General features: G+C 40.1%; 2 protein-coding genes and 1 long non-coding RNA gene across 3 annotated transcripts; 2 read left to right on the top strand and 1 right to left on the bottom strand.

The window, feature by feature from the left end:
* Positions 1-314: 314 nt before the first annotated feature.
* Positions 315-7,797, top strand: LOC147234572 (inosine-uridine preferring nucleoside hydrolase). The gene is made up of 7 exons (XM_086145118.1): positions 315-578; positions 931-1,013; positions 1,170-1,354; positions 5,770-5,949; positions 6,024-6,135; positions 6,351-6,487; positions 6,980-7,797. Exons 1-7 carry the CDS (start codon positions 517-519, stop codon positions 7,325-7,327), a joined length of 1,107 nt encoding a protein of 368 aa, XP_086001244.1. The 5' UTR covers positions 315-516; the 3' UTR covers positions 7,328-7,797.
* Positions 1,849-5,667, top strand: LOC147234573 (uncharacterized). The gene is made up of 3 exons (XR_015106028.1): positions 1,849-3,415; positions 4,031-4,258; positions 4,486-5,667. It is a non-coding gene; the product is annotated as an uncharacterized LOC147234573 (long non-coding RNA).
* On the bottom strand, positions 7,497-12,313 carry coa5 (cytochrome C oxidase assembly factor 5). The gene is made up of 3 exons (XM_086145119.1): positions 11,951-12,313; positions 9,236-9,319; positions 7,497-8,115 (listed from the first exon to the last, which is right to left on the bottom strand). Exons 1-3 carry the CDS (start codon positions 12,050-12,052, stop codon positions 8,074-8,076), a joined length of 228 nt encoding a protein of 75 aa, XP_086001245.1. The 5' UTR covers positions 12,053-12,313; the 3' UTR covers positions 7,497-8,073.
* Between the last annotated feature and the right edge of the window lie 24 nt (positions 12,314-12,337).

The raw sequence follows: 12,337 nt of genomic DNA, 5'->3' as shown, positions 1-12,337 counted from the left end.
CAAGTGGAATATGACACATTTAGAACACAATTCAGACCACACCTTCTTGTGAGTGCAAATGCAAATTGGAATTTTTCATTCTATTTGACTGCTTTAATTCTATTTTGTTACTTCATATCCTTTACTGCACTGTCACTATAAAAGTAACACAGAAAATATTTAATTTCTTTGACGGTGTCTTGACCGGAAATGACGCAGGTGCAGCTCGTCTATTGCAACAGAGGACTCGCTCTGGGTTTAAAAGCTGGTGAGGTAAAACAAGGTCCAAACAGATGGCAAGAAAATGATCTTGTCTGTCGGCTTTTCTGGAAAAGAAGACGTGTGTGTGAAACGGGTGGAGCCATAAACTCGCCAACCGTACGCTTCTTCTTTGTTTTACATATGAAATTCATGTGGTTCTGTTACGCGGGTTAAATAATGTTTTCTCATATGAGGATTCGCAGAGCTATGAATATTAATTCCTTATATGTTGAAAATGGAACAGAGTGAGAGCTCTTCGTCCATCGTTTAGCTTCAATGGCGCTAACCGTAAGACAAAGTGCTGTCAGACTTGGCAAACACTTCAGCTCCACAACGAGGTAAGACACAGTTTGACCCGTTTAATATTACTCTTACCCTTTATATCATATTCATGCTCTGATAATTACCCATTAAAACCTTTCACTTTTCGTGCTTTCGTTTTACTATAAATGCTAGTTTGTCCTCTCCTTGCTCATTCTCAGAAAATAAAAATGTGAAGGATCACCTCTTTTTCTGTTGCTATCAAAATATCTGTGCAGAGTAGCTGAGTGAGAGAGGAGGCGTTAGTCGTCCTCAGACGACCTGTACAAAATACAGCTCTAATCGCTTTAACTGAAGGAAGATCAACTGGAATCATTAACTTCATAGTGCATAATTCAAACTCAATCTGCCTTCCTGTGCTGTTCAAAGGTTATTGTCGACCGACCGCCGCTGCTTAAAACCTGGGAGCAGAACAACTTGCACACCCCATAGATCTTTTACACTCTCAACAGGTGGGTTTGCATGTTTTATGCTAAAAATCCACTGAGGTAGAGGACTGCTGCAGTCCTGAGGATACCCAATTTTCCTCAGCATCTCTTGATAATTGTAGATGATGTCAGGGAAGGGGATATTTTGTCCATCGTGGATTTCAATTCTGATCTCTTTAGGTTCCAGGATGAAGAAGCTTCTGGTGGATGTAGACTGCGGGGTGGATGATGCTCAGGCCATCATGATGGCATTGGCTGTCCCTAATGTGAAGCTGCTTGGAATCACCTGCGTGAATGGAAACACCACAGTGGAGAATGTGTGTAAAAACACACTGCGTGTTCTCCAGGTTTGCAATAGACTGGAGGTAGGTGAAGACAGCGTTTTTTGTTTCTCTTTAAGTTCGTGTCTGTTCTGGACAGGTTTAAAAAAGGTCAGTGCTACCGTGGTGCATGAATTGGAATTCTGATCATCATGAGACTTTTCTGGACACGCTTTAGTGTGTCCTTCAACAGGTTGTTGTTCCCAAAGTCATCTGACTTAAAGACATGAAGTGGATGATTAATCGGTTATCTATTCAAACAGTTTTACTTCAGTAGATTAGACTGGGTAAGAGTCATACAGAGACAACTCAAGTGTGACTTAGTTGTGATATTCAAATGAATCCAATCATCTCGATACCAATAGAATAAAGCAAATTATTTTAACAAGTACATTTGATTAGAAACAGTTACAGTTTTAAAGTCTGGGGAATATTTTGGCTCTACTATTGCCTTCGTGCTTTCTTTCAAAATCAATGCTTGTAAAATTCCTTTGCTATGCACCATTACTAAAGATTGGAATTTTATTTTATCTAAACTGATGGGTACTCTTACTTGTGTTAGTGATTGTGTACACTTCTATTCTTTGCAGTGTTAAATATGATTTATTCCATTTCTTTCTTTTTTCAATGAGAAATCTTAATTTGTTTTTATGGACTACTCGTTTATTGTATTGCAGTCAAAAAACTCCATTCTCTCAAACCAATTAACTTCCTCTTTCACTACATCCCTAAATATTCACTTCAACCTTCCTCTAGGGTTCCTGGCATTTGAACAATTGGTTGACACGGTCACAAGACACTAAATATTACGACAGGCCCATATCCTGTAAAATCACTTTTACATAGCTCTAACACCTAAAAATGTACGACTCCATTTTTGATTCTAACACGTACGGGGGGGGGGACATGGACGCATATAAGTAATGCAATTCGAATTAAAATGCATTTGCGGAATGCTTTTTCATTTTCTGAATGTAGCAATATTTTGACTCAAACTAAAATAAGTTATCCACACTGCATTTTCATTTTCTTCTTCCAAACAACTCATTCTGTGACATAATCCAAATTCATCCATCCATCCATTGTCTGCTGTTTATCCTGCATTCGGGGTCGCGGGGGATGCTGGAGCCTAAACAGTCATCGGGCGAGAGGCGGGGTACAGGGTTAGGGTTTGGGCAGGGTTGGGCAAAGTATGGCCCGCGGGCAACATCCGGCCCGTTTGGCTTTTTAATCTGTCCCGATGGGTACCGAATTCATACTTGGTATGAATGATTGAATCAATTAATGTGGGAGCTCAAACAGGAGATTATTTCATTTTTGGAGCTACTTGAGAACACTTGAGAATTTTCCTGTGATTTAGCCTTTACTGTGGACATGCTGACACACATGAATGAGCTCGACGTGAAGCTACTCGGGAATAAACGGTTTGTCCATGAAATGCAAGTAAACGTCAGAGCCTTCAAAACCAAGCTGGTTTTATTTTCAAAGCAAATGTCAGACGAGTCTGATATGTGCTGTTAACAAATGTGTTTTATTTATTTTTTTATACGCATCATGTGGTGACCCGGCCCGTCTGTCAAATTTTAAAAGTCAATGTGGGCCCCTGAGCCAGAAAGTTTGCCCACCACTGGGTTAGGGTCACTTGGGACAATGTTTACTCTCGCATTCGGGTCAATTTTCCCATTTTTTTTCCAATTAACCTGCTGCATGTTTTTGGAATGGGAAACCGGATGCAGACACAGGGAGAAAATGCACACTTAAAATGCATTACGAATCATGCTACGTGTATGCTTCCAGAGGAGGGAAATCTCGAGTCTTCGAGAAATGTAGCCTCTCACTTGTCTACTTGTTCAGCGTGAGATACGAGCAACATATCCGATTTACGAGCAAGGCCTGCAAACTGCGTAGTACATCCTCGTATCTGCCGCCAACCTCGGAAAAAACACGTGCTGCCTGGATTATTTTCATTTTTGACAACAACATCCCAGCTACAAAGAGCAAATGCCTTTTTTGATTGAGCGAACCACTTTGCGTCCGACTGCTTCACCAACCTTCTGAAACAGGAGCCGAGACCAACCATTCGGAACAAACTGCACAAAAGGAAATGTAAGTAGTAATCCCATCTAATTTCTGAGCACCCTGTTTAGATGGTTTGCATACAGTTAGCTAACTTTTACCAGCTGTTTAACTTAACATTTACTAAGAACCGCTAGTATTATCAAGTTAGGACCTCTGGTTAAAATGTATTTTTAATTGCTACCACTAACCTGGTGTTGTCAGACAAGCTTTAGCCGGGCTGCGGCTATACTCTTGATTGATGCTTCAGCTCGAGCTTAACTTACTGAAATGCTTTTTTAGCGAATACATACCCAGCAGTTGTAAATCAGTTGAAATAAGTGATCAATTGACCAGAGGTGTGGTTTGTTTTGAAAGTATAAAAGGACACGGTAGTTTTGATGTAAGCAGGTGTGACGAGCTTTCGCAACTGCGCGCCGAGTCACCGGTTTGCTCTTTCTCCGCCTGCGGAGTGTAGAATTCGCTTGGAATAGCAAGGCAGTGCACAGAAATAACGTAAATAGATGATAAATAATCCGATGTCAGGATTTTGTGTTGACAAACTTCTCGTTGATACTCTGGAAACGTCATTCTTTTAAGCTAAAACAGCGCGCTGCTTTCTGCCAAGGCTGTCCTCACTTGCAACTTTTTATTTGTCTCTTACAGTTAGGGGTTTAATGGAAACAGTTGTGCTGCAGCAAGCCAAAATTTTGTTTCCTCAGACGACTTTAGTGCTGAAACAGGCTTGTCAGACATGGACATCAACAATTATAAAGAGCATCAAAAATACATCACCTGGAGAAGGATGACAATAGGTGGCGGCTCTGGTCCTTATGTGATAATACCCACAATTCTGAAGATGCAACATTTGCTTTTACAGAGTCAACACGTCATGTGAGTTGCCCCATATCTTTAATTCTCGATCAAAACCGGGGGATTCAGTTCTTTGTTTTTTAAAGAAGTTAATATTTATTGGCCAAGAATTGTGGTCAATGTATTAAAGTTTGCTTTTGATGTTCACATAAACAGTCAGAAATTAGCCTCCCCACTTCTAAGTAACACAGTGTGTCACAACTGTTTTATTTTTGTCTTTTTCTGTTTGCTTGTTTCTGTGATTTTAGCATCAACCCCCAACCACAGGATGAAGAAATACATAGTATCTGAATTCTGCATCAGGGAGCTTTTCAGGAGGGCCCTGTCTATAAGCGTGAGTGAGGTTTGCAGTCCAACGATAGCTACATTCCTCACTGTGGAGCAGTTGTGTCCTCAGTGTCTGCACACCAGAGGCTGGAAAAGTTTGAAAAGATCACCATCCCAGAAGACCTGACGGCAAGTTCTGAGATATCTGATCTGACAAGGAGGAAGTCATCGCTAGCTATGTGTCAAGGTTGAACGGAGGGGGAAGTTTTACCCCACCAAGTCTGCCATTGAGGTCAGGAGACCTGAGACTGATAAAGAAAACTGGGTTGGTGGAACAGGTGTTTGTCAAGGAATTCCCTGCCCAAAAGCATCCGCATGTGATATCTTGTTTGAATTTATTTTTCGTATGTATTCTAAATGTAGAAAAAACATTTAATATAAATTAAAGAACGAAAAAACAAAATCCAGCTTCTGCAGGAGTCTCCTCTTGTGTTCAATGCCTGATTAAGGGTTGTGTTTTGGGAGAGTCTGTGTGCTTCAAGGTGCACTTATCTGGTACCAGCTGCTACTAAGACGCAAAGCCAAAAGGCCACTTTTGGGTTTGTGTTTGAGGACATCGTCAGTTCAACACACTACCTGTTTGTCCTCAATAGGACCAAATAGCCATTGCGCTTCAGGAACAAGTCCGGAGTGGTATTCTAATCAAACAACATGTGAAACAAGGCATTAACAAACAACAAGGCACATCTCCGGCATCAATATAATTCAAAAGCCAATGTCACCACTTAGTTGAGATGTATCTTAACAAATCGACATACAAATATCTGTGTTGAGTGGCATCATTGTCTTAAAGCACAACATAAGACGTCTTTCACTTTAAATTGGCCTCAGTGCAGGCCCTCTTCTCAGTCGATGGCTCATGTCACATAGGTCAGGTCCATTATTTCCAATATAAATTGTTCACAGCGCACCAAAAATGTCCTTGTACATTTTCTGGAAATTCACTAAGGAGTTGAAATAGTCTCCGTCAGGTTTGCTCAAAATGTTAAAACTGCTCATGATATTAATAGTAAATGAATTAAAAGAAGGTCTGCTAAATAATTTGCAGCATTCTTAATACTTTTGGCAAAACGTAATCTTTTGGTTGACCAAATAGAATTGGCAGATTTTAGTTGATTGCTATCATGTTTGTCTAACACTTAAATTAATGGAACAGATAGTTTGACCCTGTGCTAACACATGTCTAATTCATTTTAATCTATCAGATCCCGGTGTTTAGAGGTGCTGCTAAGCCGATCCTGGGGGACTGCATCTACGCTGGGGATTTCCATGGACAGGATGGACTGGGAGATGTTCCTGACCCCAACGCACCCAGCCTGGACCTGCTTCAAGAGGAAGGGGCTGTGTCAGCCATGATACGGATTGTTAACGAGAACCCAGGAGAGGTAAGTGTGAGATTCAACAGACTTCCTTTTTTGCATGTTCTTGCTTCTTTAAAGTTAGTGTGTTCTTCACCTAGATATCCTTGGTTGCCACGGCACCCCTCACCAATCTGGCTCTGGCTGTGAGAATGGATCCTTCTCTGCCCCATAAACTTAAAGGACTTTACATCATGGGAGGCAACACTGAGTGTCAGTGAAATATCTCACTATGCCTTCGCTATACTGTAACAAGAGAACGGGTCAATGACTTGAACACTGAAAATACAAGACGCATTAACAAAAACAATGGCTTCAGTTTAAGGTTGTGGAGATCGTCACATTTCAAGGAAAACAAAGTCATGTCAGGTCATTGAACTAAAAACCTAATTCTTAGATACGCTTTGTAAATTCTTATATCCTTTCAGCACGTGGAAACAGCAGATGCTGTGCTGAATTCAACTTTGCTGCGGATCCGGAGGCTGCATTTATTGTGCTGAATGACTTCAAGTGCCCAACCTACTTGGCCTGCTGGGAGTTTACCTGCTACAACAAGCTGTCCTGGGTAAGACACCTTTCAAACATTTTATCAGAGAAGACCACTAACCCGGGGTATGTACTTATAAGAATCACTTTCAACATCAAAATTCAGGCCTTACTGAAGCCACTGGTCCTTTTTACAAATCTCAGTCCACTGGGAAGCATAAAAGCTGCACACACTTATTGATAATACATGTTCCTTTTTCAGCCCTGCCTCTCAATCCAGACTTGTTTTAGCACCAGTTTTTTCACTTTTGTTAAAATGTCAGTTTTCAGTAAACACACTTTCTTTAACTTCCCATTCAGTCATTATCTTTGTATTCCTTTCTTACGACAGGTGTCATTCTTCCCTCAAAGATGTTGTCAAAAGCTGAAACTGGAAAAAAAAGGAGCAATAATGATGCCTGTAAAAACACAAGCTGACTATTTAAACACAGGAAGTCATTATGTGACTGATAAGATAACTCAGTAAAGAGAAACATAGTGCTGGCTATTTATCTTTTTTCTGTCATTGCAGGAGTTTTGTGACACCTGGCTGGCACAGGACACAGACAAAGCTCGCTTCATGGCAAGGATTGCCAATCACAGCATTGAGGTAGGAAAGAGCCCGAAGTCCATGAAGGAGCTTATAGCCGGCAACGGTTTTGTATCCTGTGACTCGTACGCCATGGCAGCTGCCCTGGATGACTCCTTTGTCATAGAAAGTGACAGCTTCAGAGTTAGTGTGGAGCTGTCAGGGACATACACCAGAGGAATGATGATAGTAGACACTGCAGGCTTCCTGAAAAAGAGTCACAAAGCCCTCATCATGAAGAAGGTGGATTTGGAAAAGTTCAAGCAGATGATGATGGCTGCTTTGAAATAATGGCTCTAGCAAACCGAATGTCTCTGACAGTTTAATCTCCGCTCCAAGACCAGCAGCTTTAGACAGTTCAATATGCATCAAGCTTATTCTTTACTATGTAATACTGTTTCTTGAAGACTTTGTCTTAAGTGATACAAACTGACATAAAATGTCTGATTTTAAAAAAAAAAATATGAAAGAAAAACCTGTTTCATTCACTTTTTATTGCAACATATTGTATTTCAAACCATGCACGCACGCACACACCATTCATAAAAACAGAGCTGGCAATATATCTTTTACTAAGCTATACACAATACACAATTGCTTGAGATTATGTTACAGTAAAGATTTGCATGTTTGTCAATGACTTTGTTGTATCTAACCTATTCATGTTGGGCCCCATTACTTTGGTCAAAGATACTGCAAAGGATAAGGCTTTCCGGAATTTGTTCCTTGATTTTAGTATGAATAAACATGCTTGAACAATCCCATTGTCTTTATCCCTTATCCTTTGAAACTGAAAATTTTGATATGGAAAAAAATTGCTCAGCCCAAAATAACTCAATAAATATTGACTACATTTCAAGAATTCAACACTTCATTTCACTGACAGATTGTGAGTTCTCTTGCATCAGTGGACATAGTTCTCAAAAGTCACAGTCCATTTCTCATCAGTTTGATGATGATGTTGAGAAAGCTCGTCAGTAGGTCTGGACACTGGCCACCCTGTCATTCGACGATGAGCCACCCGCCAACTTGAAGACCTAATATCCTTTTCTCCCTCTGAATCTGGACCTTGTGTCCAGCTGTAGAGAGGACACACACACGTCATTCTCTGCAGCACAACATAGTCATGAGTTCATGCTATTTACAATAAGTCATCTCACCTTTGATTCATTTAATACAAGGGTAACTTTTTCTTTGACCAAAATTGAAGAACTTCATATTACCCCTCTCTTCAGACGTGATTTTTACTTGACTGATTTCTTATCAGTCTAACAAAAAACTTTGTCGCATGGTTTAATATTGGCCAATTGAAGCTCAGTGTATGACTTTTATACACAAGCATTTGAGATAATGTGGCCACATCTCCTATTTTTTTACAATAATGTGCAGCTTCGCAAATATAATATATTCTTAAGAAAGTCACAATTTATTACATCTTTCACTGTAGCACATTTTTAACACACCTGTTACATTTTCCAGTAAGCTTTTATGGTTGTCAAATGTGTTTGGGTCTCCAAGTACTCAACAGGACATTTTCCAAATTTGTCTTAGGACAAGTAATTAGTAGTCTTTCCTCAATATCCAATCAAGCTGTGGGCATGTTAGCGTTTGAGAGGACAGTAACATCATTAGAAAATAAATCAGTATGATGTCCTTCCGCATGAACAGATATGAAAATGCTAATGCCAATCAGAAAAAGAAAGTGAAAACAACATGAAAATGAAAACAGAACATAATTCCCTTGGATACTTTCGGAAATGAGGCCTTTCAAATATTTGAGGACAGCTTTAAGTGTAATACTTCTGTGATGGAAATATTCAGTAGTCTATTAACAGATAAAGATTTGGAATGAATTTAAAAATATAGTTATTCCCTGGTAATATTATGGCTTTGGTTCACAAGTAACCACTTCAGAACCACACAGCACTTTCAGGAATCTCTTCAGATAATAAAAGACATTCTTAAAGCCAATGAAACCTGTCTTTAATTGTATATGTATTGCTCTTATACTTCTGTTGGAGCAAGTATTCATTCCTGCTGTGGCTTTGAAAATTACTGTCTTCTTTGTTGTGATAAATTCTACTGCGGTCTTTATTTGTGGAAGAGGAGAAATGTTTCTTCTTAATCTTTTTGTAGGTCTGATCAAAATGAGCCAAATTATTTGCTGTACCAGTTTGATATCATGCAGACATGACTCACCATTGACCTTTTGCACTCAAAGAATGACGTCTGCAGAGCTTTACAGTGGCCTTCTTTTAAACACTCACTGGGCATCTTCCCCTCCTGAAACACGAGGAGACAATCAGATCATCACCTGAGGACAAAGTACTTTCTCTAACATTTCAGAGCATGCATCGTCTTTGTGTTGCCAAACAAAAATAGCTTAAATTATGTTAGAAACCCGTAATAAATGCCTCACTGGTGTTTGTTCAAATAAATGTATATTGATATTTCCTGCATCCTTTTCAGTCCTGCATGATTTTTTTGATGTATGAACACTGCGTGGTGGCGCTTCTGCCACACAGCACGAAGGACCCTGATCAACTCCGACAAGGGGACCATTCTGTGGAGTTCCATGTTTTCCCTGTGTCTGTGTGGGTTTTCTCCCACGGTCTTAAAAACATTAAGCAGGTTAATTGAAAAAATTGCCTCGAGTGAGTGAATGGCTGTCTGTTTATATATGTGGTCCTGCGATTGACTGGCGACCAGTACAGGGAGTATCCCGCATCTCACCAAATGACAGCAAGGATAGGCTCCAGCATCCCCCACAACCCTGAGTGCAGGACCAGAAGCAGACAGTCGACGGATGGGTAGCTTCATTACATAGTTATACATTTGCATAGAATCTACGCAAATGTTGAATTTTTTTGCATGCCATGGTTGCGCAGGGGTTAGTGCTTCTGCCACACAGCACCAAAAAGCCTGGTCAGATTCCCATAAGGAGCCTTGCATGTGCTCCCCATGTCTGCATAGGTTTCTTCTGGATTCTCCAGTTTTCTTCACGCAATCCAAAAAGTTTAATTGGAAAAAAAATGGGAAAAATGCCAAAATGACAGTGAAAAGTTTTCGTCTCTATATATGGCCTTGCAATTGACCAAGGTTTACCCTGCTTCTCCCCCAATGACAGCTGGGATAGCTCTAGCATCCCCAAGTTTAGGATAAGTGGTAGATAATGAATGAATGAATGCTGATTGTGCGACCACAAAGGAAGAGACAATTTATAATCAATAACCAAAACATGGGGGATACAAACTGGCATTCCTACTGATAGGTTTTCTCATGTTGACATATTTGAAGATTTCATGTAATATGAGTTACGGGCCACTTAAGAATATCCCCTTGTGTGTTTCACTGAAATAAACAACTAAGTGACCATTTACAACACCTAACTGACCTGATGATGGACATGAAGCAGAAACAACCAGACTCCCTGCTTGTTATTATTCTTGAGGCCTTAAAAAATGCATACAGCCACATACTTCCAAAGTACAGATTGTAAATGTTAAGTGTCTGATCAGAGACACAAATAGACTGTTACCAAACCATTAAATGATGCCTATTGCCTGTCCCCCATGCAGCTTTAGGACCCACTGCACTGCAATTTCCCCTTGGGAGGAAAAACAGTGGAAACCTACCCTTCCAGAAGCTGTGTGAAGTCCTTCCTGCTTTCAAACACTCTGCAATAACGGTCACCCCAACACCAGGTGTCATTAAAACATTTGAAAGGCTGGTATTGTCCCACTTGGAACATCGAAAGACCCTTGTAGAACCCTTTGCAGTCTGCCTGTCAACGTTGGATGACATTACATCCTCCAACATCTAGACAGATCACTGAACACCAACACTACCAGACAAAAGAAGAGCCTTTTCCCACAGACCATCACCCTACTGAACACAGAAATCTCTCAAGACCTTATATATCATGTGATTCATTACAAATAACGTATGTACATTTTTAAAGTCCAGGTCAAAAAAGCTCTCATGTACAAAGGTCATAGCAACAGTCAAAAGATTTAGAAACCTGAATCAACTCTCTCTATCCACTTACCTTATATATTCATCCCTTTCCTGATCTTGTCTCTGAACCAACATAGCTTAAACCTTGGATGGAGTATGTGATGGCCTCCCGACGGTTGATTTTATCTGTCTTTACTAGGTTATATATCATCCTTAAAAAAAAAAAAAAAAAAAGATAATTTTTCTTTTATCTTTTTATCTTCCATGATTTTTTTTATCACTATCATTTTTTTATTCCTACATGTACAAAACAAAAGTATACACTTTTTATACTCCAGTCCCGTAGCCTCACAGTTCCACTTAGGTTTATCTCGTTTACACATATTATTTTGTGTCTTGCTGCGGCTAACCATTATCTTCTCCCACCTGCTCCCTTTAATCACTTGAACGGACCAGAAATTACGTCTGCACATATCTTAGTTCATGGACATGGTGTGACTAAAAATCAAATTCCTTGTACATTTGAATATACCCGACTTAGTGTTTCGGGTTCGGATCAATCGCAGTAAAACCGAATAACTAAAAGCAGAGAAAATAAACTGCTGTATCAAACTGTACGAAGCCATATGGCCACATGGTCATAGATTTAGGGTGCTGCTAGTCTTCTGGATTAAAAATAAAAAAAATAAAAATCAAACACCCCCCCCCCCTAAAAAAATAAATTGAAAAATTAAAAACACTACGGTTTGACGATTAAATAACCGGGTGACTGCGTTTTTCTCGTGTCGCGTATTCTTGTAGTATTTGGCGACAGGGGGTGACTGTTGCAAAAAACTACTCGGAACAAGAGTTGTAATTTTGAGAGCAAGCTATTTATTGAAAGGGGGACTTCAAAAACAAACATTAATACACTGTCCCGACGGAAGGCTGAAACTCGGGCCCCAGAATCCAACTTACCTTGACGACGCAGTCGTGTTGAAGGAGACAAGCCTTAAAATCTTCTCTAATGCCGGCGCAGGCTCTGCCGTCCTCCTCTTTATCTTCGTAATATTTTGGCATCTTGAATTCTTCCACGAATCACTGATTCTGTCGTTTGTAAAGTCCGAAAACAAAAGAATCAGGAGTATAGCAGCAGCGAACGTCTCTGTACTGCTGCGCAGAGAGACGCCATTTTTGGAGTAGTGCATGACGGGAAACCGGAAGGGAATGCCGGAAGCGTCAAATACGGAAGTAGATGAGACAAGACTTTCCACAAGCCGAGCCTTGGGATGGAGAGCTGACAAGTTTCAAGTTGAGTGTCTTCACTCTTCTTGTTGAAATAAATGTTTTATTCTCAATTTCTGC

This window comes from Fistularia commersonii, chromosome 4 (assembly GCF_037954325.1).
Source record: "Fistularia commersonii isolate RoL2024-O1a breed Wild chromosome 4, RoL_Fcom_v1.0, whole genome shotgun sequence".
NCBI classification, from domain to species: domain Eukaryota; kingdom Metazoa; phylum Chordata; class Actinopteri; order Syngnathiformes; family Fistulariidae; genus Fistularia; species Fistularia commersonii.
Note: the sequence above shows the minus strand (reverse complement) of the source record. Positions and strands in the feature narration are given on the sequence as shown.